This window comes from Procambarus clarkii, chromosome 21, assembly GCF_040958095.1.
Source record: "Procambarus clarkii isolate CNS0578487 chromosome 21, FALCON_Pclarkii_2.0, whole genome shotgun sequence".
Classification (NCBI taxonomy): domain Eukaryota; kingdom Metazoa; phylum Arthropoda; class Malacostraca; order Decapoda; family Cambaridae; genus Procambarus; species Procambarus clarkii.
Window position 1 is genome coordinate 13,740,237 of NC_091170.1, and position 27,049 is coordinate 13,767,285.

A 27,049-nucleotide genomic window follows, 5' to 3' on the forward strand; every position below is an offset into this window, starting at 1 on the left:
CAGTATTTCATGAATATTATCAGAAGGGGACTTACGAATCACGTACGAGATAATGTAATAAAAGGGTTGAACATTATTTGCATTCAAATCTTGCCTTATTTCCTTCTGGAATAATGTATATATAATAGTAACAAATGTATAAACTTTTATAACTTCCTCAGTCGTTCCTATATGATCTCTTTCCAGATCAACAATTTGTCTTATTATAATTTCTTTAACTAAAACTATTGATGCCACCGCGTCTATTAACAATTTAGCAGCATAATTAGGTTCGTTTAGTTGGCGTTTTGAATGATAATTTTCATTTACATAGGGCATTATTTGACGTTCGTGTTCATATACTGTTTCATCGATAATATTAGTTTTAAATTTTTCTAATATTTAATTAAATAAATTTCTTTCTTCCTCATTAGTAAAAATATTAGGGATATTATTATTTTGGTGTGGATCATTATTATTAATATAATTTAAACGGAAATCCTCTCTCTAATGTCCTTTTCACGTTCTTCGTGAATGTAGTTATCATGTTCGGTATTCAACTGATGAATGAACTTATTTATTATTGCTTCAATTTGTGATTTTCCTGTTGCTTTCGATTTATCATCATCTAATGGAAATATGCTTGAAAAACAATGAATTATATCGCTATTCGATAATGTAGGTTTTGTATAAGGTCGCTCTAATGTTTCAATATTATATTTATTTGCTTCATTTATATTCTTTACTAATGTACCGGAGCCGGTCGGCCGAGCGGACAGCACGCTGGATTTGTGATCCTGTAGTCCTGGGTTCGATCCCAGGCGCCGGCGAGAAACAATGGGCAGAGTTTCTTTCACCCTATGCCCCTGTTACCTAGCAGTAAAATAGGTACCTGGGGGTCAGCTGTCAGCTGTCACGGGCTGCTTCCTGGGGGTGGAGGCCTGGTCGAGGACCGGGCCGCGGGGACACTAAAAAGCCCCGAAATCATCTCAAGATAACCTCAAGATGTATTATATTCATCATACTTAATTTTTTTAGAATTTTCACAATCTAGTAGTTTTTGTTGGCATTCCTGAACATAATGGTTTTGGGATACTAATAGCTTATTATATTCTTCTTGATCTGATTGTTTATCATAGTTGCATTTATGTAGGTCTTGTTGGCATTCCAGAAATTGCATATTCTGGTTCTTTATATCGTTTTCACATGTGGCTAATTTTAGTTGGTATTCTTCAAGAGACATTAATTTTATATTTATTTGCCTATATAATTCTTCTTGTTGTTGACGACTTATAGTTAATGGTTCAAGTGCACTATTTAATTGTTGCTTACATGTTTTTAGGTCATTCTCGAGTGTAGCGTATTTGGATCTTATTCTAGTATTATTTGAATTTATTAAATTGGTTAGTTTTTCTTTTTCATTGGCTAAGTCTTTTATTTGTTTGTCTTTGTCTTCGGAGATATGTTGAATTTGTCTGTCTTTCTCATCTAACATAAATGCATATTCTGTTTCATACTGTTTCTTTTCATCATCATATTGGATTCTAAGCTTCATTAATTCAGTATTGTTTCGACCTTCTAGGTTATTTTTCAATTTATTTTGATTATCTTGAGGAGTTGAATTTTCCTTCTTTAAATTCTCTATTTCATTTTCTTGGTCTCCTAATTTCTCTGAAAGCTGCACAATAGTAAGTTCTAAATCTCTCACATTTGTATTTAAATCTGTTATTGTGGCATTTTGATTTCCACATTTAATTTCTAATTCTCTTTTTTCATTCTTGCATTCATTACATTTTTTATTAAAATGATCTATTGTTTGTTTTTGTTGATTCCGACCTTTAAGAGGACATGTTTCGGTTATTAATTTAAAATATCGATCAGAGATAGTAAACAAATGAAGTAATTTTTTTCAATAATAGAATCATTCTTTTATCATCATTCACAACAACAAAATTGTTAATAAGAGTTTTTATGAATATACGTTCTCTCAAACCCGAGGAACCGTCGTCTGGGAATGTTATAGTTTTCAAGATTGTTTTAACAATTTCACTCATTTTTTAAATTATTGGTTTAATATAATTCTACGATCAGGTGACAAAAATTAAGCAAGGAAAAGAAGGATGAGTGGACTGCATTTTTTTGGACTGTCGGAAAGCCTTTGACACAGAGGCTTGTACATAAGTTGAAGAAACAGGTAAAAGAAACTGGAAGGGTGCTACTAAGTGATAAGGGACTGTCTAAGCAATATGGGTGAGACCTCCGATTGGCGTAGTAAAGCCACCAGTGGAGTCCCACTAGGCTTTATACTCACAATATTCACAAGTCGTTTCAGTGAGGGATGGGCACTCACAAGAAATGCCAGGCCCACTTACTGTAGGGTGCGGTGGTGATCATCGCCTGGCGGGCCAGGTAAACGATTGCATATTTTCTTTTAGATAAACTCATGAAATCTCTAATGGAAACGAACCGTAGACTATTACTTGTAATGTGCTTAATAGCTTATCCAAGATCCCAACTGCTTCTTATAATGATGTGATCATCTCTGAAAAACCGAGGGAATTGTAATATATTATTATTATAATATATATATATATATATATATATATATATATATATATATATATATATATATATATATATATATATATATATATATATATGCCTTAAGCATAGACACATATATATATATATGCCTATGTGGAATTTTAGTTGTCTATGTTGGTATATAACCTTCTATGTCTATGTTGGTATATAACATATATATGGTATATATTTTAGTTGTCTATGTTGGTATAGTTGGAATACCAACTAAGGCTGTCTATGCCTTAAGCATAGACACACACACACACATATATATATATATATATATATATATATATATATATATATATATATATATATATATATATATATATATATATAAATATATATATATATATATATATATATATATATATATATATATATATATATATATATATATATATATATATATACATATATATATATTATTAAATATGACCGAAAAAGTAAGATTAATAATTCTAACACGAATTTTCTCAATCTTTCGTACATTTCTTTTCACTGCTGGTGGTAATTCAAAAATCAATTCTCCAAATTCATTTTTATTTCTAGTCTGACGCGACATTTGAATGCGTTTGGTAATAACTTATTACATTTTCAAAGACTTTAGTTTACACACACACAACTATAACCTGCAAACACTAAACAGAGTTCTTACTATGCTCTTTAGTACAAGCTTGGAGTACCTGTGGAAGAAACAATAGGGATGATAGCGGACAGTGTATCGTGATCCGGCCTGTATTCCTCTTGACATTGCAGAAAAATTCTAAGGAAACTACTCCAAGCTTGTACTAAAGAGGCACCCTTCTTGAGCCCGGATGGGCACATGTATAAGCAAGTTGATGGGGTCGCCATGGGTTCTCCTTTAGGTGTCCTGTTTGCGAACTTCTACATGGGTACCATCGAACAAAAAGTCTTAGTCGACATGAACTTGAAACCGGCCATATACTGCAGGTATGTTGACGATATTTTTACACAGGTACCTGATGTCAGACATCTGCAGGAGCTGAAGGAGGCATTTGAGCAGAATTCTGTGTTGCGTTTCACTTACGAGATGGAGAAGGATGAGTAGCTGCCCTTTCTAGATGTAACAATCATGGAAAAGAGCGGAGGTTTCCACACTGCAGTCTACACTAAGGAAACAAACATAGGATTGTGCCTAAATGCCAACAGTGACTGCCCAGACAGGTACAAGAGGAGTGTTGTTAACGCTTATGTCGACCGTGCTCTCAGCCACAGCTCAGGATGGAAGCAAGTCAACGAAGAACTCTGTAGGGTAAGGCAGGTCCTAGTCAACAACGGCTTCTCCAATGGTTCCGTTGAAGACATCATAAGAAGGAAAGTGAAACGCCATGCATCCTCTGAAGAGACAACTAACACAACACTTATCCCCCTATTAGACTATTTTACAGGAACTTCTTTTCCACAGCTCATAAAACGGAGGAAAGGGTCCTGAAAGATATTGTTAATAGAATCGTTATCCCTACAGACGAAAATCAGAAGATACAACTGATGATTTACTATAAAACCAAAAAAACAGCCAGCCTACTCATGAGAAATTCTCCAGACACAAAGCAGAACGCTTTAAAAGAGACCAACGTCGTCTATGCCTTCAAATGCCTTCTTGGGGACTGTAAGCCTCAAAAAACTCAGTATATAGGCAAGACAACAACATCTCTTTCCAGGCGATTAACGATGCATAAGCAACAGGGCTCCATTAAGGAACATATAATCTCTTCCCACAACCAAACCATCACCAGAGAAATCTTAGCAAACAACACAGAAATCATCGATAGATACAGCGATAGCAGGCGGCTTGACATCTGCCAGGCACTACACATCAAGAAGTCAACATCAGCAATCAACAGCCAATTAATGAACAACTATATTCTACCCACTTCAAGACTCCACTCCAATATAGAAGCATCAAGAAATATGGGCCAATAGGTCCTCTGCAATTACTTCCATTCTTACCTTCAATACCCATTGTTTCGTGTTCTATCCTGTGTTGAAAGTTTTGTTCACCTCATCCAAAACTGTTGTAACATACCACCTCACCCAAAATGCGGGTATAAAATGAAAAATGAAAGCTGTTTAAATCATAGCATAGTAAGAACTCTGTTTAGTGTTTGTTAGTGTTACACACACACAACTATTGGTAATAGTTGTGTGTGTGTAAACTAAAAGTCTTTGAAAATGTAATAAGTTATTACGAAACGCATTCAAGTGTCGCGTCAGACTAGAAATAAAAATGAATTTTGGAGAATTGATTTTTCAATTACCATCAACAGTGAAAAGAAACATAAGAAAGATCGAGAAAATTCGTGTTAGAATTATTAATCTTACTTTTTCGGTCATATTTAATAATATATGTCTACAGGAAAGACTGCTACCAATATATATATATATTTATATATATATATATATATATATATATATATATATATATATATATATACATATATATATATATATATATATATATATATATATATATATATATATATATATATATACATATATATATACATATATATATATATATATATATATATATATATATATATATATATATATATATAATTGTAATATCAATATAGCTATAGGTTAAGTAGTAATTGTAGTTAAGAAGCAATATATATATATATATAATATTATTATATTATAGAATTATATATATTTTTACTAAAGGAAAGAGGGGTCGGAGATATGAGGATGTCTCTTCCATATTGATTAAACTTTAATTGTTTTAAGAATCTTACTCATCCGAAATCAGAGTAAGTTGTTTGGAAATAACATCAATAATTGAACGAAGACCATGTATGAAACAATGGAGGTAATTGAGGAATTTTATAAACCCTTAAACATTTGTAACCATTTTCATTTATCTGTTGTACATATTTTTTTTTAGTTTTTCTTATTATATATTTAGATGGTGGGGGGGGGGGGGTAATCATTAAAGTACTATATAAAAATGCCCCAATCATTTTCAGATTCTTTTCATCAGCAAATTCAACAGTCCAATGTAACTTTACAGTCTACTACATTATTACCAACATTTCAACTACAACATCACAAAGAAAGGCCCCCGGAAATAAATAATGAGAAGAAACATTATGAATGTTCAGGTTGCAATAAAAAATTCTGATGGCTATGCTTCTTGGAGAGTCATATGAGATTTCATACAGGCGAAAAACCTTACAAGTGTACTACATGTGGGGAAAAATTTAGATGGCTAAGCTCATTAAAGATACATATGAGAGTTCATACGGGTGAAGAACCTTACAAGTGTAATACATGTGGGGAAAAATTCAGAGGGCTACGCTCTTTAAAGATACATATGAGAGTTCATACGGGCGAAAAACCTTACTAGTGTATTACATGTGCGATATTTTTTAGTTTTAAATCATGTTTGATTAGACATTAGGTAAAACATACAGAGAAGAAGCCCTTTAAGTGTCCTATGTGTAGTAAACATTTTAATGATAAATATAATTTGAAGACCATCAGAAAATCAATAATGATGAGAAACCCTTTAAGTGTCCTACATGTGCTAAAAGATTCATCTACTGTACTAGTTTGAAAAATCATCTGAAAATCCATACTGGTGAAAAACCTTTTAAATATACAACATGTAGGGAAAAATTCAGAGGGTTACGCATCTTAAAGATATATATGAGAGTTCATATGGGCGAAAAACCTCACAAGTGTACTACGTGTGGGGAAAAATTCAGAGGGTTACGCATCTTAAAGATACATATGAGAGTTCATATGGGCGAAAAACCTCACAAGTGTACTACGTGTGGGGAAAAATTCAGAGGGCTACGCTCCGTAAAGATACATATGAGAGTTCATACGGGCGAAAAACCTTACAAGTGTACTACATGTGGGAAATTTTTTAGTTTTAAATCAGGTTTGATTAGACATTTCGTAAAACATAGAAAGAAGAAGCCCTTTAAGTGTCCTATGTGCAGTAAACATTTTAAAGATAAAAATAGTTTGAAGACACAGCAGAAAATCCATAATGGTGAGAAACCTTTTAAGTGCTCTACATGTGCTAAAGAATTCCTCTACCCTACTAGTCTGAAAAATCATCTAAAAATCCATAATGGTGAGAAACCTTTTTAGTGTTCTACATGTGCTAAAGAATTCCTCTACCCTACTACCCTACTAGTCTGAAAAATCATCTAAAAATCCATACTGGTGAGAAACCTTTTAAGTGTTCTACATGTGCTAAAGAATTCCTCTACCCAACTAGTCTGAAAAATCATCTAAAAATCCATACTGGTGAGAAACTCTTTAAGTGCCCGAAATGTGCTAAAGAATTCATCCAATATATTAATATGAAAAATCATCTTAACAGACATCATCAGGTGAATCTTTAAAGATTTGTTTTTATTCATTGAGGAAACAAATAAGTACAACAGATAAATTAACATGTTTTAATGTGTTAAAAGATTTATAAAATTTCAATGCCTCTTTTCATATTGCCTGTTAGTTTACCACGATACGTTAATGGCTTACTATATAATAAAATATCCTATCCCCCCTCTAATATTTTATACCTAATAAATGGAGAATTTTATATAATGTTCTTTAATAACCGTGAGTGTTGAAGAAACGAGCTTCAACCAATTTAAATTATACGCTCATTCTCTTTTTTTTAAGTATATAATAATACAGTATATGTAAATATTACATATAGTATTATTATTATTATTATTATTGAAACAAATGGGGGTTAGATGGGTTAAGATGCTATGATGCCTATTCCTTTAGTTATCATTAGGTATCACTTTGATGACGTCAACATTGTCTACATCCCGCTATGTCTTCCTGACGAACCTTTACTTGATTCTACAAAAATACAGCCTACTCTCTAATATATAATAATAATAAAAAAATCTATTGCATAATAGGCTAAATAGATAGACACCATTGCCCTCTAGCCTTAAATATTCAAGAGCCCTGCAAACTTGGCCTACTGTGATGAGAGCCCTGTATATTAGGCCAAATAGTGAGTTATGGCTATTACGTATGATATATATATATATATATATATATATATATATATATATATATATATAAATATATATATATATATATATATATATATATATATATATATATATATATATATATATATATGTGTGTGTGTGTGTGTGTATATCACGAAAATAAACACGTGATTAAGAATGTGACAATGTCAGACCACGGAGGAAAAATGAAACAGGAAATTTCCTTAAGTACTTTCGTATATTAAATACATCTTCAGAAGGTCATTTTACAGATCGAGTGATGGGTATAAATAGGCAGGAAGGAGTGGTGAAGTAAGGTGAGGTACAATACTTGGACAACGCAGACGGCCCATTGGCCCATCAGATGCACCCAATTGGCCCATCCGATGTAGCCCAATGGCCCATCTGATACAGCAGACATACAAGCATAATATATAGGTAATTATAACATAAAGAAGTAAATATATACAATAAATTAGTGAGACAAATGTTTTTCAATGATTCTACTTAAATCGCCCTTTAGCTGATCTATTAGAAATGAATCTAAGTTATATAGACCACTGCTAATATTCAAATTACTTTCTTTGGTGATCTGTATCAAAGCAGATTCAATTATGTTTCTGTTATAGGTGCTTTTACAATTTGTTATTGAAGAAGCACTCTCCCAATCAAATTGGTGAGCTTTTTCTGACAAATGCACAAACAAAGAATTAGACAATTGGCCATGTCTTACAGAGTATTTATGTTGCGATATTATCGCAAAATAAATACCTAGCCGCCTGCTATCGCTGTATCTATCGATGATTTCCGTGTTTTTTGTTAAGACTTTTCTGGTGATGGTCTGGTTGTGGGAAGAGATTACGTGTTCCTTAATGGAGCCCTGTTGCTTATTCATCGTTAATCGCCTGGAAAGAGATGTTGTTGTCTTGCCTATATACTGAATTCTTTGAGGCTTACAGTCCCCAAGTGGGCATTTGAAGGCATAGACGACATTGGTCTCTTTTAAAGCGTTCTGCTTTGTGTCTGGAGAGTTTCTCATGAGTAGGTTGGCCGTTTTCTTGGTTTTATAGTAGATCGTCAATTGTATCTTCTGATTTTTGTCTATAGGGATAACGTTTCTATTAACAATATCTTTCAGGACCCTTTCCTCCATTTTATGAGCTGCGGAAAAGAAGTTCCTGTAAAACAGTAAAATAGGGGGTAGATTTCGGGGGGGCTATTCCACGAAACCTCCGTCTCCAATGACGCCAGAGGGAGGGCTTATGATCAAACACTCATTTTCTATCAATCATATATACTAGGGAAAACTCGTGTCTTGAATATGCCATACACCTGCATGAACTCGCAAGTGGTGGCAGGAATTTTAACAAACAGAACACTTCCTCATATGAGAGAATCGAACCATGGGCCAGCCAGTTAAAAACTGGCTGGTTCATGGTTTCAGTCCGCCCTGGACCATTATCAAGTCGATTGTATTGAGAGGAAGGAGGCAAGGGCAATAAATAGGCAAGAGAGAGGTGAGGAGATGTAAATCATAGAGGAAAAGAAGAGCAAGGCAAAAGGTACGGAAGGTTACGTGTAATAATGCGTGTAATAATAGGAATAAGAAAGGGATCGTAAGAGAACACAAGAGAACGAAACAGAAAGATAAAAAGAAGGGTAGGCTTATGTAACGTCACGTTTGTTAGAAAGTTTAGAAAATTTGAGTATGTACTGTGAAAGGGAAGATTCAGCAGCAACAAAGCCAGGATTCAGGTTCATGTTGGGTACGTTGTGTATCAGAGCCGATTCAACAAGATGGCGTCTGTGTAGAATAGAGGCAGGAAAGATTATTTTGGAGGAAGACCAATCAATAGGATGATTAGAATCCCTAACATAACAGAAGAGAGCATTGTTTGTGTCTGCAGACTTAACACTTCTTTTGTGTTCGTAAAGTGTGTCATTAAGTGTACGGCCAGATTCACCAAAGTATTGGCGAACAGGAAAATAGAGTAGACACCAGCAGCATTAGAAGCAGGAGGAGCAGTGTGGACTAGACTGCTACGAAGAGTGTTAGTTTGTCGGAAGGCGAGCTATATGTCAAGAGGACGAAAGGTATTAGTTAAAGTTTTGAGTTCAGATATGAAGGGAAGGCAGAGCACAGTGCTACTATTGTTAGAAACAGGTTTCAAATTAAAGAAATTTCGTTTAACTTGAGAATAGGCACAGTGATAAAATGCAAAGGGTAACCAGGGCGAGAGAAAAATTTGTAGATAAAGGAAATAATTATGACCTCAGACATACTCTACCAAGTGAAAGAATAATTTAAAAACATCACCTCAGTAGCAAATGTTTTGTAAATATAAAGTGGAAGAACTTGAAGGCATAACTAAGTGAGTTGGCACTGCAGGAGGAGGCAGAGACTGGAGTAGAGCAGCTCTGTGCTCGTTAATGTGGGTCCCAGGGGCCAGACTAGTGGGGAGGGGGGGGGGGCAGGGGTTGTGGTGGGTGGAGAGGGCATTTGTTGGGTTGAAGTGGGTGGAGAGGGGGTCAAGATGGGATGTGGTAAGTGTAGAGGGGTGGAGGCATGCGGAGAGGGCGGAGGTAGGTAGTGAGGGGACGAGGAAAGGGGTGATGAATGGTGTAGAGAGCAGCTACAAAAAGACGCTAATATAATATGGAAAACATAAAGCCACACACACATATATCCCAGAAACACGTCAACTGATCCAAAATTTAACCAGTAAATTATTGTTTATAAAACTGGTTGAGGAGAGATAATTTCAGGGGGTAAAAACGCCCCAGGATGGAGAGGGTTGTAAACCTCTCCAGATCACGGTGCTCCAGTGACAGGGCCTCTCACACGTGAGACACGAACTATAATACTGGAAAATACAGAACGAAAATAAACTTCACATGTTGGAGGGAAATTTGAATAACAAAATACAACATGGCTGGAGGGACGGAGCAGGAAAGTGAAATGTGATAACTTGCTGCGTTTTGAAGTCATAAATGAAAAAGAAGGAGAGCTGACGGCGAGAAAAGGGACACGAGAGGCAGTAGAGGACAGAAGTGGGACACGAGAGGCAGTAGAGGATAGAAGGGGGACACGAGAGGTAGTAGAGGACAGAAGTGGGACACGAGAGGCAGTAGAGGACAGAAGGGGGACACGAGAGGCAGTAGAGGATAGAAGGGGGACACGAGAGGTAGTAGAGGACAGAAGTGGGACACGAGAGGTAGTAGAGGACAGAAGTGGGACACGAGAGGTAGTAGAGGACAGAAGGGGGACACGAGAGGCAGTAGAGGATAGAAGGGGGACACGAGAGGTAGTAGAGGACAGAAGGGGAACACGAGAGGCAGTAGAGGACAGAAGGGGGACACGAGAGGCAGTAGAGGATAGAAGGGGGACACGAGAGGTAGTAGAGGACAGGAGTGGGACACGAGAGGCAGTAGAGGATAGAAGTGGGACACGAGAGGCAGTAGAGGACAGAAGTGGGACACTAGAGGCAGTAGAGGATAGAAGGGGGACACGAGAGGCAGTAGAGGGCAAAAGGGAGACACGAGAGGCAGTAGAGGATAGAAGGGGGACACGAGAGGCAGTAGAGGACAGAAGTGGGACACGAGAGGCAGTAGAGGATAGAGGGGGGACACTAGAGGCAGTAGAGGATAGAAGGGGGACACGAGAGGCAGTAGAGGACAGAAGTGGGACACGAGAGGCAGTAGAGGACAGAAGTGGGACACTAGAGGCAGTAGAGGATAGAAGGGGGACACGAGAGGCAGTAGAGGACAGACGTGGGACACGAGAGGCAGTAGAGGACAGAAGTGGGACACGAGAGGCAGTAGAGGACAGAAGGGGGACACGAGAGGCAGTAGAGGATAGAAGGGGGACAAAAGAGGTAGTAGAGGGTAGAAGGGGGATGCGAGAGGCAGTAGAGGACAGAAGGGGGACGCGATAGGCAGTAGAGGACAGAAGGGGGATGCGAGGGGCAGTAGAGGACAGAAGGGGGACGCGATAGGCAGTAGAGGACAGAAGGGGGACGCGAGAGGCAGAAGAGAATAGAAGGGGGACGCGAGAGGCAGTAGAGGACAGAAGGGGGACGCGAGAGGCAGTAGGGGACAGAAGGGGGACGCGAGAGGCAGAAGAGAACAGAAGGGGGACGCGAGAGGCAGTAAAGGACAGAAGGGGGACGCGAGAGGCAGTAGGGGACAGAAGGGGGACGCGAGAGGCAGTAGAGGACAGAAGGGGGACGCGAGAGGCAGTAGGGGACAGAAGGGGGACGCGAGAGGCAGAAGAGAACAGAAGGGGGACGCGAGAGGCAGTAGAGGACAGAAGGGGGACGCGAGAGGCAGTAGGGGACAGAAGGGGGACGCGAGAGGCAGTAGAGGACAGAAGGGGGACGCGAGAGGCAATAGGGGACAGAAGGGGGACGCGAGAGGCAGAAGAGAACAGAAGGGGGACGCGAGAGGCAGTAGAGGACAGAAGGGGGACGCGAGAGGCAGTAGGGGACAGAAGGGGGACGCGAGAGGCAGAAGAGAACAGAAGGGGGACGCGAGAGGCAGTAGAGGACAGAAGGGGCAAGTGCCAAAGCTAACATTAGAGAGGGCGGCTGGGAGGGGAGCGGGAAGCCCTCGGGGGCCGCCTGTGGGAAACAGTTAAAGATTTCAGGCGGGGTGAAATTTTAATGGGCCGGTGTGATGGACCATTGTGATGGCCGGTGTGATGGGCCATTGTGCTACGCCGGTGTGATGAGACGGTGTGATGGGCCGGTGTGATGGGGTGGTGTGAGGGGAAGGTGTGATAGGGCGGTGTGATGGGCCATTGTGATGAGCTGGTATGATGAGGTGGTGTGATGGGCGGGTGTGATGGGGCGGTGTGATGAGGCGGTGTGATGAGGCGGTGTGATGGGCGGGTGTGATGGGGCGGTGTGAGTGGCCGGTGTGATGGAGCGGTGTGATGGGGCGGTGTGATGGGGCGGTGCGATGGGCAGGTGTGATGGGCCGGTGTGATGGAGCGGTGTGATGGGGCGGTGTGATGGGGCGGTGTGATGGGGTGGTGTGATGGGCAGGTGTGATGGGGCGGTGTGATGGGGCGGTGTGATGGGCCAGTGTGATAGGTCGGTGTGATGGGGCGGTTTGATGGGGCAGTGTGATGGGCCAGTGTGATAGGCAGGTGTGATGGGGCGGTGTGATGGGCCGGTGTGATGGGGCAGTGTGATGGGCCAGTGTGATGGGGCGGTGTGATGGGGCGGTTTGATGTGGCAGTGTGATGGGCAGGTGTGATGGGGCGGTGTGATGGGGCGGTGTGATGGGCCAGTGTGATGGGGCGGTGTGATGGGGCGGTGTGATGGGGTGGTGTGATGGGCCTGTGTGATGGGGCGGTGTGATGGGTCATTGTGATGGGGCGGTGTGATGGGGCGGTTTGATGTGGCAGTGTGATGGGCAGGTGTGATGGGGCGGTGTGATGGGGCGGTGTGATGGGCCAGTGTGATGGGGCGGTGTGATGGGGCAGTGTGATGGGGTGGTGTGATGGGCCAGTGAGATGGGCCAGTGAGATGGGCCGGTGTGATGGGCCAGTGTGATGGGGCGGTGTGATAGGCCAGTGTGATGGGCCAGTATGATGGGCCCGAGTGATGGGCCAGTGTAATGGGCCAGTGTGAAGGGACGGTGTGAAAGCCGGTGTGATGGGCCAGTGTGATAGGCTAGTGTGATGGGCCAGTGTGATGGGCCGGTGTGATGGGCCGGTGTGATGGGGTGGTGTGATGGGCCATTGTGATGGGCAGGTGTGATGGGGCGGTGTGATGGGGCGGTGTGATGGGCCAGTGTGATGGGGCGGTGTGATGGGGCGGTGTGATGGGGCGGTGCGATGGGCAGGTGTGATGGGCCGGTGTGATGGAGCGGTGTGATGGGGCGGTGTGATGGGGCGGTGTGATGGGGTGGTGTGATGGGCAGGTGTGATGGGGCGGTGTGATGGGGCGGTGTGATGGGCCAGTGTGATAGGTCGGTGTGATGGGGCGGTTTGATGGGGCAGTGTGATGGGCCAGTGTGATAGGCAGGTGTGATGGGGCGGTGTGATGGGCCGGTGTGATGGGGCAGTGTGATGGGCCAGTGTGATGGGGCGGTGTGATGGGGCGGTTTGATGTGGCAGTGTGATGGGCAGGTGTGATGGGGCGGTGTGATGGGGCGGTGTGATGGGCCAGTGTGATGGGGCGGTGTGATGGGGCGGTGTGATGGGGTGGTGTGATGGGCCTGTGTGATGGGGCGGTGTGATGGGTCATTGTGATGGGGCGGTGTGATGGGGCGGTTTGATGTGGCAGTGTGATGGGCAGGTGTGATGGGGCGGTGTGATGGGGCGGTGTGATGGGCCAGTGTGATGGGGCGGTGTGATGGGGCAGTGTGATGGGGTGGTGTGATGGGCCAGTGAGATGGGCCAGTGAGATGGGCCGGTGTGATGGGCCAGTGTGATGGGGCGGTGTGATAGGCCAGTGTGATGGGCCAGTATGATGGGCCCGAGTGATGGGCCAGTGTAATGGGCCAGTGTGAAGGGACGGTGTGAAAGCCGGTGTGATGGGCCAGTGTGATAGGCTAGTGTGATGGGCCAGTGTGATGGGCCGGTGTGATGGGCCGGTGTGATGGGGTGGTGTGATGGGCCATTGTGATGGGCAGGTGTGATGGGGCGGTGTGATGGGGCGGTGTGATGGGCCAGTGTGATGGGGCGGTGTGATGGGGCGGTGTGATGGGCCAGTGTGATGGGGCGGTGTGATGGGGCGGTGTGATGGGGTGGTGTGATGGGCCAGTGAGATGGGCCAGTGAGATGGGCCGGTGTGATGGGCCAGTGTGATGGGGCGGTGTGATAGGCCAGTGTGATGGGCCAGTATGATGGGCCCGAGTGATGGGCCAGTGTAATGGGCCAGTGTGATGGGACGGTGTGAAAGCCGGTGTGATGGGCCAGTGTGATGGGCCGGTGTGATGGGCCGGTGTGATGGGCCAGTGTGATGGACCGGTGTGATGGGCCAATGTGATGGGCCGGTTTGATGGGCCAGTGTGATTGGCCGGTGTGATGGGGTGGTGTGATGGGCCAGTGTGATTGGCCGGTGTGATGGGGTGGTGTGATGGGCCAGTGTGATGGGCCGGTGTGATGGGCCAGTGTGATGGGCCGGTGTGATTGGCTAGTGTGATGGGGCGGTGTGATGGGCCAGTGTGATGGGCCGTGGTGGTGGGCTGGTGTGATGGGCCAGTGTGATTGGCCAGTGTGATGGGGCAGTGTGATGGGCCATTGTGAAGGGGCGGTGTGATGGGGCAGTGCAATGGGCCAGTGTGATGGGGCGGTGTGAGGGGGCGGAGTGATGGGGAGGTGAGATTGGGCAGTGAGATGGGCCAGGCTCCACACCCCACTAAACAAAAAACTTTCAAAAATGAAAGAGAATAAAAGGGAGGGAGAACGAGAGATGGAGAATGGAATGGAGAATGTAAATGGAGGTACAATAAAAGGAAAGTACTGACGGAGGAACGAAGAGTAGGAAGAGAGGAACACAATGGGTAACATTGGAAAATGACGGTAATAAAATGTTAGATACGAAGGGGGAGACAAGGAAGGGGAAGGGAGAGATAAGGAAGGGCAAGCGAGAGATAAGAAGGGCAAAGGAGAGATAAGGAAGGGCAAGGGAGAGATAAGAAAGGGAAAGGGGGAGATAAGGAAGGGGAAAGAAGAGATAGAGATAGTGAAAAAGGGAGATGAGGAAGGGGAAGGGGGAAGAGAATGATCAAGTATTTTTAGCTGAAGAACTCTTTTATTGCGTGTACTGTGGAGGGCAGGGACCCTCAGTGTGGTGGCCAGGGACCCTCAGTGTGGTGGCCAGGGACCCTCAGTGTGGTGGCCAGGGACCCTCAGTGTGGTGGCCAGGGACCCTCAGTGTGGTGGCCAGGGACCCTCAGTGTGGTGGCCAGGGACCCTCAGTGTGGTGGCCAGGGACCCTCAGTGTGGTGGCCAGGGACCCTCAGTGTGGTGGCCAGGGACCCTCAGTGTGGTGGCCAGGGACCCTCAGTGTGGAGGCCAGGGACCCTCAGTGTGGTGGCCAGGGACCCTCAGTGTGGTGGCCAGGGACCCTCAGTGTGGTGGCCAGGGACCCTCAGTGTGGTGGCCAGGGACCCTCAGTGTGGAGGCCAGGGACCCTCAGTGTGGTGGCCAGGGACCCTCAGTGTGGTGGCCAGGGACCCTCAGTGTGGTGGCCAGGGACCCTCAGTGTGGTGGCCAGGGACCCTCAGTGTGGAGGCCAGGGACCCTCAGTGTGGTGGCCAGGGACCCTCAGTGTGGTGGCCAGGGACCCTCAGTGTGGTGGCCAGGGTCCCTCAGTGTGGTGGCCAGGGACCCTCAGTGTGGTGGCCAGGGACCCTCAGTGTGGTGGCCAGGGACCCTCAGTGTGGTGGCCAGGGACCCTCAGTGTGGTGGCCAGGGACCCTCAGTGTGGTGGCCAGGGACCCTCAGTGTGGTGGCCAGGGACCCTCAGTGTGGTGGCCAGGGACCCTCAGTGTGGTGGCCAGGGTCCCTCAGTGTGGTGGCCAGGGTCCCTCAGTGTGGTGGCCAGGGTCCCTCAGTGTGGTGGCCAGGGTCCCTCAGTGTGGTGGCCAGGGTCCCTCAGTGTGGTGGCCAGGGACGCTCAGTGTGGTGGCCAGGGACCCTCAGTGTGGTGGCCTGGGTCCCTCAGTGTGGTGGCCAGGGTCCCTCAGTGTGGTGGCCAGGGTCCCTCAGTGTGGTGGCCAGGGTCCCTCAGTGTGGTGGCCAGGGTCCTTTAGTGTGGTGGCCAGGGTCCTTTAGTGTGAGGGCCAGGGTCCCTCAGTGTGGTGGCCAGGGTCCTTTAGTGTGGTGGCCAGGGTCCTTTAGTGTGGGGGCCAGGGTCCCTCAATGTGGTGGCCAGGGACCCTCAGTGTGGTGGCCAGGGACCCTCAGTGTGGTGGCCAGGGTCCCTCAGTGTGGTGGCCAGGGTCCCTCAGTGTGGTGGCCAGGGTCCCTCAGTGTGGTGGCCAGGGTCCCTCAGTGTGGTGGCCAGGGTCCCTCAGTGTGGTGGCCAGGGTCCTTTAGTGTGGTGGCCAGGGTCCTTTAGTGTGAGGGCCAGGGTCCCTCAGTGTGGTGGCCAGGGTCCTTTAGTGTGGTGGCCAGGGTCCTTTAGTGTGGGGGCCAGGGTCCCTCAGTGTGGTGGCCAGGGTCCTTTAGTGTGGGGGCCAGGGTCCCTCAGTGTGGTGGCCAGGGTCCTTTAGTGTGGACGCCAGGGACCCTCAGTGTGGTGGCCAGGGTCCTTTAGTGTGGGGGCCAGTGTCCCTCAGTGTGGTGGCCAGGGTCCTTTAGTGTGGGGGCCAGGGTCCCTCAGTGTGGTGGCCAGGGTCCTTTAGTGTGGGGGCCAGGGTCCCTCAGTGTGGTGGCCAGGGTCCTTTAGTGTGGGGGCCAGGGTCCCTCAGTGTGGTAGCCAGGGTCCTTTAGTGTGGGGGCCAGGGTCCCTCAGTGTGGTGGCCAGGGTCCTTTAGTGTGGGGGCCAGGGTCCCTCAGTGTGGTGGCCAGGGTCCTTTAGTGTGGGGGCCAGGGTCCCTCAGTGTGGTGGCCAGGGTCCTTTAGTGTGGGGGCCAGGGTCCCTCAGTGTGGTAGCCAGGGTCCTTTAGTGTGGGGGCCAGGGTCCCTCAGTGTGGTGGCCAGGGTCCTTTAGTGTGGGGGCCAGGGTCCCTCAGTGTGGTGGCCAGGGTCCTTTAGTGTGGGGGCCAGGGTCCCTCAGTGTGGTGGCCAGGGTCCTTTAGTGTGGAGGCCAGGGTCCTTTAGTGTGGGGGCCAGTGTCCCTCAGTGTGGTGGCCAGGGTCCTTTAGTGTGGGGGCAAGGGTCCCTCAGTGTGGTGGCCAGGGTCCTTTAGTGTGGGGGCAAGGGTCCCTCAGTGTGGTGGCCAGGGTCCTTTAGTGTGGGGGCCAGGGTCCCTCAGTGTGGTGGCCAGGGTCCTTTAGTGTGGGGGCCAGGGTCCCTCAGTGTGGTGGCCAGGGTCCTTTAGTGTGGGGGCCAGGGTCCCTCAGTGTGGTGGCCAGGGTCCTTTAGTGTGGGGGCCAGGGTCCCTCAGTGTGGTGGCCAGGGTCCTTTAGTGTGGGGGCCAGTGTCCCTCAGTGTGGTGGCCAGGGTCCTTTAGTGTGGGGGCCAGTGTCCCTCAGTGTGGTGGCCAGGGTCCTTTAGTGTGGGGGCAAGGGTCCCTCAGTGTGGTGGCCAGGGTCCTTTAGTGTGGGGGCAAGGGTCCCTCAGTGTGGTGGCCAGGGTCCTTTAGTGTGGGGGCCAGTGTCCCTCAGTGTGGTGGCCAGGGTCCTTTAGTGTGGGGGCCAGGGACCCTCAGTGTGGTGGCCAGGGACCCTCAGTGTGGTGGCCAGGGTCCCTCAGTGTGGTGGCCAGGGTCCTTTAGTGTGGGGGCAAGGGTCCCTCAGCGTGGGGGCCAGGGTCCCTCAGTGTGGTGGCCAGGGTCCTTTAGTGTGGGGGCCAGGGTCCCTCAGTGTGGGGGCCAGGGTCCCTCAGTGTGGTGGCCAGGGTCCTTTAGTGTGGGGGCCAGGGTCCCTCAGTGTGGTGGCCAGGGTCCTTTAGTGTGGGGGCCAGGGTCCCTCAGTGTGGTGGCCAGGGTCCTTTAGTGTGGGGGCCAGGGTCCTTTAGTATGGGGGCCAGGGTCCCTCAGTGTGGTGGCCAGGGTCCTTTAGTGTGGGGGCCAGGGTCCTTTAGTGTGGGGGCCAGGGTCCCTCAGTGTGGTGGCCAGGGACCCTCAGTCTGGTGGCAAGGGTCCTTCAGTGTTGTGGCCAGGGGTCCCTCAGTGTGGTGGCCAGGGACCCTCAGTGTGGTGGCCAGGGTCATTTAGTGTGGGGGCCAGGATCCTTCAGTGTGGTGGCCAGGGACCCTCAGTCTGGTGGCCAGGGTCCTTCAGTGTTGTGGCCAGGGTCCCTCAGTGTGGTGGCCAGGGCCCCTCAGTGTGGTGGCCAGGGGTCCTTTAGTGTGGGGGCCAGGGTCCCTCAGTGTGGTGGCCAAGGACCCTCAGTCTGGTGGCCAGGGTCCTTCAGTGTTGTGGCCAGGGTCCCTCAGTGTGGTGGCCAGGGCCCCTCAGTGTGGTGGCCAGAGTCCTTCAGTGTGGTGGCCAGGGTCCCAAAGTGTGGTGGCCAGGGACCCTCAGTGTGGTGGACAGGGTCCCTCAGTTGGAAGCCAGGGACATTCAGTGTGGTGGCCAGGGTCCCTCAATGTGGAAGCCAAGGACACTCAGTGTGGAGGCCAGGGACCCTCAGTGTGGAAGCCAGGGACCCTCAGTGTGGTGGCCAGGGACCCTCAGTGTGGTGGCCAGGGACCCTCAGTGTGGTGGCCCGGGACCCTCAGTGTGGTGGCCACGGTCCCTCAGTGTGGTGGCCAGGGACCCTCAGTGTGGTGGCCAGAGTCCCTCAGTGTGGAATCCAGGGACCCTCAGTGTGGTGGCCAGGGTTCCTCAGTGTGGAGGCCGGGGACCCTCAGTGTGGAAGCCAGGGTCCCTCAGTGTGGAGGCCAGGGACCTTCAGCGTGAAGGCCAGAGTCCCTCAGTGTGGAGGCCAGGGACCCTCAGTGTGGTGGCCAAAGTCCCTCAGCGTAGAGGCAAGGGACCCTCAGTGTGGTTGCCAGGGTTCCTCAGTGTGGAGGCCAGGGACCCTCAGTGTGGAGGCCAGGGTCTCTCAGTGTGGTGGCCAGGGACCCTCAGTATGGTGGCCAGGAACCCTAAGTGTAGTGGCCAGGGACCCTCAGTGTTGTGGCCAGTGACCCCTCAGTGTGGTGCCCAGGGACCCTCAGTGTGGTGGCCAGGGACCCTCAGTGTAGTGGCCAGGGACCCTCGGTGTGGTGGCAAGGGAACCCCTCAGTGTGATGGCCAGGGACCCCTCAGTGTGGAGGCCAGGGACCCTTCAGTGTGATGTCCAGGGACCCTCAGTGTGGAAGCCAGGGACCCTCAGTGTGGTGGACAGGGTCCCTCAGTGTGGAAGCCAGGGACATTCAGTGTGGTGGCCAGGGTCCCTCAATGTGGAAGCCAGGGTCCCTCAGTGTGGTGGCCAGGGACCCTCAGTGTGGAAGCCAGAGTCCCTCAGTGTGGTAGCCAGGGTCCCTCAGTGTGGTGGCCAGGGTCCCACAGTGTGGAAGCCAGGGTCCCTCAGTGTGGTGGCCAGGGACCCACAGCGTGGAGGCCAGGAATTCTTTGTGTGGTTGCCTGGGACCCTCAGTGTTGTGGCCAGAGAACCCTCAGTGTTATTGCCAGGGACCCTCAGCGCGGTGGCTAGGAGCCCCACAGTGTGATGGCCAGGGACCCCTCAGTGTGGAGGTAAGGGACCCTTCAGTGTGATGGCCAGAGACCATCAGTTTGGAGGCCAGGGTCTCTCAGTGTGGAGGCCAGAGACCCTCAGTGTGGAGGCCAGGGTCATTTAGTGTGGTGGCCAGGGTCCCTCAGTGTGGAAGCCAGGGACCCTCAGTGTGGTGGCCAGGGTCCGTAAGTGTGGTGGCCAGGGTACCTCAGTGTGGTGGCCAGGGACCCCTTCAGTGTGGTAGCCAGAGACCTGTTCAGTGTGATTGCCGGGGTCCCTCAATATGGAAGCCAGGGACCCTCAGTGTGGAGGCCAGGGACCCTAAGTGTGGAGGCCAGGGACCCTCAGAGTGTTGGCCAGGGTACCTCAGTGTGGTGGCCAGGGTCCCTCAGTGTGATGGCCAGGGTCCCTCAGTGTGGAAGTTAGGGACCCTCAGTAACGAGGCCACTGATCCTCCGTGAGGATGCCAGGGACCCTCAGTGTGGTTGCCAGGGTCCGTCAATGTGGAAGCGAGGGACCCTCAGTGTGAACGCCAGGGACCTCAGTGTGGAGGCCAGGGACCCTCAGTGTGGTGGCCAGGGTCCCTCAGTGTGGTGGCCAGGGTCCCTCAGTGTGGAGGCAAGGGACCCTCAATGTGGAGGACAGGGTCCCACAGTGTGGAGGACAGAAACGTTCAGTGTGGAAACCAGGGTCACTCAGTGTGGAGGCCAGAGACCCTCAGTGTGGTGGCCAGGGTCACTCAGTGTGGAGGCAAGCGACCCTCAGTGTGGTGGCCAGGGCCCTCAGTATTATAACCAGGGTTGCTCAGTGTGGTGGCCAGGGTCCCTCAATATGGAAGACAGGGAGCCTCAGTGTAATGGCCAGGGTCCATCAGTGTGGTGGCCAGGGTCCCTCAGTGTGGAAGTCAAGGACCCTCAGTATGGAGGCCATTGATCCTCAGTGTGGAAGTAAGGGACCCTCAGTGTGGAGGCCAGGGTCCCTCAGTGTGGAAGCCAGGGACCCTCAGAGTGGTGGCCATGGTCCCTCATTGTGGAGGCCAGGTACCCTCAGTTTGGAGCGCAGGGTCCCTCAGTGTGTTGGCCAGGGTCCCGCAGTGTGGTAGCCAGGGTATCTAAGTGTGGAAGCCAGGGACCCTCAGTGAGGAGGCCAGGGTTCCTCAGTGTGGTGGCCAGGGACTCTCAGTGTGGTGGCTAGGGTCTCTCAGTGTCGTGGCCAGCGTTCCTCAGAGTCGTGGCCAGGGACCCTCAGTGTGATGGCCAGAGTCCCTCAGTGTGGTGGCCAGAGTCCCTTAGTGTGGAAGCTCGGGAACCTCAGTGTGGTGGCCAGGGTCCCTCAGTTTGGTGGCCAGAGACCCTCAGTGTGGAAGCCAGGGTCCCTCAGTGTGGAGGCCAGGGAACCTCAGTGGGGTGGCCAGGGCCCTCAGTGTTATAGCCAGGATTGCTCAGTGTGGTGGGCAGGGTCCCTCAATGTGGGGGCCAGGGTTGCTCAGTGTTGTGGCCAGGGTCCCTCAGTGTGATTGCCAGGGTCCCTCTGTGTGGTGGCCAGGGTCCCCTCAGTGTGGAGGACAGGGACCCTCAGAGTGTAGGCCAGGGTACCTCAGTGTGGTGGCCAGGGTCCCTCAGTGTGGTGGCCAGGGTACCTCAGTGTGAAAGTTAGGGACCCTCAGTAACGAGGCCATTGACCCTCCGTGAGGAAGCCAGGGACCCTCAGTGTGGTGGCCAGGGTCCCTCAATGTGGAAGCCAGGGACCCTCAGTGTGGACGCCAGGGACCTCAGTGTGGAGGCCAGGGACCCTCAGTGTGGTGGCCAGGGTCCCTCAGTGTGGTGGCCAGGGTCCCTCAGTGTGGAGGCTAGGGACCCTCAGTGTGGTAGCTAGGGTCCCTCAGTGTGGAGGCCAGGGACCCTCAGTGAGGTGGCCATGGTCCCTCAGTGTGGAGGCCAGGGACCCACAGAGTGGAGGGCAGGGTCCCTCAGTGTGTTGGTCAGTGTCCCACAGTGTGGTAGCCAGGGTCACTTAGTATGGTGGCAAGGGTCCCAAAGTGTGGAAGCCAGGGACCCTCAGTGTGGTGGCCAGGGTCCCTCAGTGTGGTGGCCAGGGTCCCTCAGTGTGTTGGTCAGTGTCCCTCAGTGTGGTAGCCAGGGACCCTCAGTGTGGTGGCCAGGGTCCTTTAGTGTGGGAGCCAGGGTCCCTCAGTGTGGTGGCCAGGGTCCTTTAGTGTGGGGGCCAGGGTCCTTTAGTGTGGGGGCCAGGGTCCCTCAGTGTGGTGGCCAGGGACCCTCAGTGTGGTGGCCAGGGTCCTTTAGTGTGGGGGCCAGGGTCCCTCAGTGTGGTGGCCAGGGACCCTCAGTCTGGTGGCCAGGGTCCTTGAGTGTTGTGGCCAGGGTCCCTCAGTGTAGTGGCCAGGGCCCCTTAGTGTGGTGGACAGGGTCCTTTAGTGTGGGGGCCAGGGTCCCTCAGTGTGGAAGCCAGGGACCCTCAGTCTGGTGGCCAGGGTCCTTCAGTGTTGTGGCCAGGGTCCCTCAGTGTGGTGGCCAGGACCCCTCAGTGTGGTGGCCAGGGCCCCTCAGTGTGGTGGCCAGGGTCCCAAGGTGTGGTGGCCAGGGACATTCAGTGTTATGGCCAGGGTCCCTCAATGTTGAAGCCAAGGACACTCAGTGTGGTGGCCAGGGACCCTCAGTGTGGAAGCCAGGGACCCTCAGTGTGGTGGCCACGGTCCCTCAGTGTGGTAGCTAGGGACCCTCAGTGTGGTGGCCAGGGACCCTCAGTGTGGTGGCTAGGGACACTCAGTGTGGTGGCCACGATCCCTCAGTGTGGTGGCCAGGGACCCTCAGTGTGGTGGCCAGAGTCCCTCAGTGTGGAATCCAGGGTCCCTCAGTGTGGTGGCCAGGGTCCCTCAGTGTGGTGGCCAGGGACCCCTCAGTGTGGTGGAAAGGGTCCCTCTGTGTCGTGGCCAGTGTCCCTAAGTGTGGTGGCCAGGGACCTTCAGTGTGGTGGCCAGGGACCCTCAGTGTGGTGGCCAGGGACCCTCAGTATGGTGGCCTGGGTCCCTCAGTGTGGAGGCTAGAGAACCTCAGTGTGGTGGCCAGGGTCTCTCAGTGTGGTGGCCGGGGACCCTCAGTGTGGAAGCCAGGGTCCCTCAGTGTGGAGGCCCGGGACCCTCAGCGTGGTGGCCAGGGTCCCTCAGTGTGGAGGCCAGGGACCCTCAGTGTGGTGGCCAGGAACCCTCAGTGTAGTGGCCAGGGACCCTCAGTGTTGTGGCCAGTGACCCCTCAGTGTGGTGCCCAGGTACCCTCAGTGTGGTGGCCAGGGACCCTCGGTGTGGTGGCAAGGGAACCCCTCAGTGTGATGGCCAGGGACCCCTCAGTGTGGAGGCCAGGGACCCCTCAGTGTGATGTCCAAGGACCCTCAGTGTGGAAGCCAGGGTCCCTCAGTGAAGAGGCCACAGACCCTCAGTGTGGAAGCCAGGGACCCTCAGTGTGGTGGCCAGGGTCCCTCAGTTTGGTGGCCAGGGTCCCTCAGTGTGAAAGCCAGGGACCCTCAGAGTGGTGGCCAGGGTTCCTCTGTGTGGTGGCCAGGGGTGCTCAGTTTGGTGAGCAGGGTCCCTCATTGTGGTGACAAAGGTCCCTCATTGTGGTGGCAAAGGTCCATCATTGTGGTGGCTAGGGTCCCTCAGTGTGGAAGCCAGGGTCCCTCAGTGTGGTGGCCAGGGACCCACAGCGTGGAGGCCAGGAACCCTCAGTGCGGTGGCTAGGAGCCCCTCAGTGTGATGGCCAGGGACCCCTCAGTGTGGAGTTAAGGGACCCTTCAGTGTGATGGCCAGGGACCATCAGTTTGGAGGCCAGGGTCCCTCAGTGTGGAGGCCAGAAACCCTCAGTGTGGAGGCCAGGGTCATTTAGTGTGGTGGCCAGGGTCCCTCAGTGTGGTGGCCAGGGTCCGTAAGTGTGGTGGCCAGGGTACCTCAGTGTGGTGGCCAGGGACCCCCTCAGTCTGGTAGCCAGAGACCTCTTCAGTGTGATTGCCGGGGTCCCTCAATATGGAAGCCAGGGACCCTCAGTGTGGAGGCCAGGGACCCTAAGTGTGGAGGCCAGGGACCCTCAGAGTGTTGGCCAGGGTACCTCAGTGTGGTGGCCAGGGTCCCTCAGTGTGGTGGCCAGGGTCCCTCAGTGTAGAAGTTAGGGACCCTCAGTAACGAGGCCATTGACCCTCCGTGAGGAAGCCAGGGACCCTCAGTGTGGTGGCCAGGGTCCGTCAATGTGGAAGCCAGGGACCCTCAGTGTGGACGCCAGGGACCTCAGTGTGGAGGCCAGGGTCCCTCAGTGTGGTGGCCAGGGTCCCTCAGTGTGGAGGCAAGGGACCCTCAGTGTGGTGGACAGGGTCCCCCAGTGTGGAGGACAGAAACGTTCAGTGTGGAAACCAGGGTCACTCAGTGTGGAGGCCAGAGACCCTCAGTGTGGTGGCCAGGGTCACTCAGTGTGGAGGCAAGCGACCCTCAGTGTGGTGGCCAGGGCCCTCAGTGTTATAACCAAGATTGCTCAGTGTGGTGGGTAGGGTCCCTCAATATGGAAGCCAGGGAGCCTCAGTGTGGAGGCCAGGGATCCTCAGTGTGGAGGCAAGGGTCCCTCAGTGTGGAAGCCAGGGACCCTCAGTGTGGTGGCCAGGGTCCCTCAGTGTAGAAGCCAGGGACCCTCAGTGTGGTGGCCAGGGTCCATCAGTGTGATGGCCAGGGTCCCTCAGTGTGGAAGTCAAGGACCCTCAGTATGGAGGCCATTGACCCTCAGTGTGGAAGTAAGGGACTCTCAGTGTGGTGGCCAGGGTCCCTCAATGTGGAAGCCAGGGACCCTCAGTGTGGAGGCCAGGGACCCTCAGTGTGGAGGCCAGGGTCCCTCCGATTATAGGCAAGGGACCCTGAGTGTGGTGGACAGGGTCCCTCAGTGTGGAGGCCAGGTACCCTCAGAGTGGTGGCCATGGTCCCTCATTGTGGAGGCCAGGTACCCTCAGTGAGGAGAGCAGGGTCCCTCAGTGTGTTGGCCAGGGTCCCGCAGTGTTGTAGCCAGGGTATCTAAGTGTGGAAGCCAGGGACCCTCAGTGAGGAGGCCAGGGATCCGCAGTGTGGTTGCCAGGGAAGCTCAGTGTGTTGGCCAGGGTTACTTAGTTTGGTGGCCAGGGACTCTCAGTGTGGTGGCCATTGTCCATCAGTGTCGTGGCCGGCGTCTCTCAGATTCGTGGCCAGGGACCCTCAGTGTGGAAGCTAGGGAACCTCAGTGTGGTGGCCAGGGTCCCTCAGGTTGGTGGCCAGAGACCCTCAGTGTGGAAGCCAGGGTCCCTCAGTGTGGAGGCCAGAGACCCTCAGTGTGATGGTCAGGGTCACACAGTGTGGAGGCCAGAGACCCTCAGTATGGAGGCCAGGGTCCCTCAGTGTGGAGGCCAGGGACCCTCAGTGTGGATTCCAGGGTCCCTCAGTGGTCCCTCAATGTGGGGGACAGGGTTGCTCAGTGTTGTGGGCAGGGTCCCTCAGTGTGATTGCCAGGGTCCCTCTGTGTGGTGGCCAGGGTCCCCTCAGTGTGGAGGCCAGGGACCCTCAGAGTGTAGGCCAGGGTACCTCAGTGTGGTGGCCAGGGTCCCTCAGTGTGGTGGCCAGGGTCCCTCAGTGTGGAAGTTAGGGACCCTCAGTAACGAGGCCATTGATCCTCCGTGAGGAAGCCAGGGACCCTCAGTGTGGTGGCCAGGGCCCCTCAATGTAGAAGCCAGGGACCCTCAGTGTGGACGCCAGGGACCTCAGTGTGGAGGCCAGGGACCCTCAGTGTGGTGGCCAGGGTTCCTCAGTGTGGTGGCCAGGGACCCTCCGTGTGGTAGCCAAGGTCCCTCAGTGTCGTGACCAGGTTCCCTCAGGAGTCGTGGCCATGGACCCTCAGTGTGGTGGCCAGAGTCCCTCAGTGTGGAGGCCAGATTCCTCAGTGTGGAGGCCAGAGACCCTCGGTGTGGAAGCCAGGGTCCCTCAGTGTGGTGGCCAGAGACCCTTAGTGTGGTAACCAGGGTCCCTCAGTGTGGAGGCCAGGGACCCTCAGTGTGGAGGCTAGGTACCCTCAGTGTGGTGGCCACGGTCCTCAGTGATATAGCCAGGGTTGCTCAGAGTGGTGGGCAGGGTCCCTCAGTGTGGGGGCCAGGGTCCCTTATTGTGGTGGCCAGGGTCCCTCAGTGTGGTTGCCAAAGTCCCTCTGTGTAGTGGCAATGGTCCCCTCAGTGTGGAGGCCAGGGACCCTCAAGGTGGTGGCCAAAGTCCCTAAGTGTGGTGGCCTGGTACCTTCAGTGTGTTGGCCAGGGGACCCTCAGTGTTGAGGCAATAGACCTTCAGTGTGTGGAGGCCAGGGACCCGAAGTGTGGTGGCAAGGGACCCTCAGTGTGGTGGCCAGAGTCCATCAGTGTGGTGTCCAGGGTCCCTCAGTGTGGTGATAAGGGACCCTCAGTGTGGTGGCCAGGGTCCCTCAGTGTGGTGGCCAGGGACACTCAGTATGGTGGCCAAGGGTCCCTCAGTGTCGTAGCCAGGGACCCCTCAGTGTGGTAGCCAGGGTTCTTCAGTGTGGTGGCCATGGATCGTCAGTGTGGTGGCCTGTGACCCTCAGTGTGGTGGCCAGGGACCCTCAGTGTGGTGGTCAGGGACCCTCAGTGTGGTGACCAGGGTCCCTCAGTCTGGAGGCAAGGGACCCTCAGTGAGGTGGCCAGGGTCCCTAAGTGTGGAGGCCAGGGACCCTCAGTGTGCTGGCCAGGGTCCCTCAGTGTTAAGGCCAGGGACTCTCAGTGTGGAAGCCAGGGACATTCAGTGTGGTGGTCAGGGTACCTCAGTGTGGTGGCCAGAGTAGCTCAGTGTGGTTGTCAGGGTCCCTCAGTGTGGGGGCCAGGGTCTTTCAGTGTGGTGGCCAGGGTCCCTCAGTGTGGTGACCAGGGTCCCTCTGTGTGGTGGCCTGGGACACTCAGTGTGGAGGCCAGGGTTCCTCTTTGTGGTGCCTAGGGACCTTCAGAGTGGAAGCCAGGGTCCCTCTGAGTGGTGCCCAGGGACCGTCAGTGTGGAGGCCAGGGTCCCTTAGTGTGCATGGTGGCCAGGGACCATCAGGGAGGTGGGCAGGGACCCTCAGTGTGGTGGCTAGGGACCCTTCAGTGTGGTGGCCAGGGACCCTCATTGTGGTGGT

At 51.5% G+C, this 27,049-nt stretch overlaps 3 protein-coding genes across 3 annotated transcripts; all 3 read right to left on the minus strand.

The window, feature by feature from the left end:
* Nucleotides 1–979: 979 nt before the first annotated feature.
* LOC138367093 (putative leucine-rich repeat-containing protein DDB_G0290503) lies at nt 980–2,424 on the minus strand. Its single transcript, XM_069328495.1, has 2 exons — nt 2,352–2,424; nt 980–1,815 (listed from the first exon to the last, which is right to left on the minus strand). The coding sequence occupies exons 1-2, from the start codon at nt 2,422–2,424 to the stop codon at nt 980–982; spliced, it is 909 nt and encodes a 302-aa protein (XP_069184596.1).
* Nucleotides 2,425–12,153: 9,729 nt separating this feature from the next.
* Nucleotides 12,154–12,951, minus strand: LOC123748777 (uncharacterized). The gene has a single exon (XM_045730928.2). The coding sequence runs from the start codon at nt 12,949–12,951 to the stop codon at nt 12,154–12,156; it is 798 nt and encodes a 265-aa protein (XP_045586884.2).
* A 307-nt stretch (nt 12,952–13,258) lies between these two features.
* On the minus strand, nt 13,259–13,834 carry LOC138367094 (uncharacterized). Its single transcript, XM_069328497.1, has one exon. The coding sequence runs from the start codon at nt 13,832–13,834 to the stop codon at nt 13,259–13,261; it is 576 nt and encodes a 191-aa protein (XP_069184598.1).
* Nucleotides 13,835–27,049: the final 13,215 nt, after the last annotated feature.

Coding starts and splice junctions, on each gene's coding strand:
- LOC138367093 (XM_069328495.1), bottom strand. CDS start 2,424: ATGAGTTTATCTAAAAGAAAATATGCAATCGTTTACCTGGCCCGCCAG. Junction 1,816..2,351: donor GATCACCACCGCACCCTACA/GTAAGTGGGCCT, acceptor GTCCTCTTAAAG/GTCGGAATCAACAAAAACAA.
- LOC123748777 (XM_045730928.2), bottom strand. CDS start 12,951: ATGACCCATCACACCGCCCCATCACACAGGCCCATCACACCACCCCAT.
- LOC138367094 (XM_069328497.1), bottom strand. CDS start 13,834: ATGACCCATCACACCGCCCCATCACACAGGCCCATCACACCACCCCAT.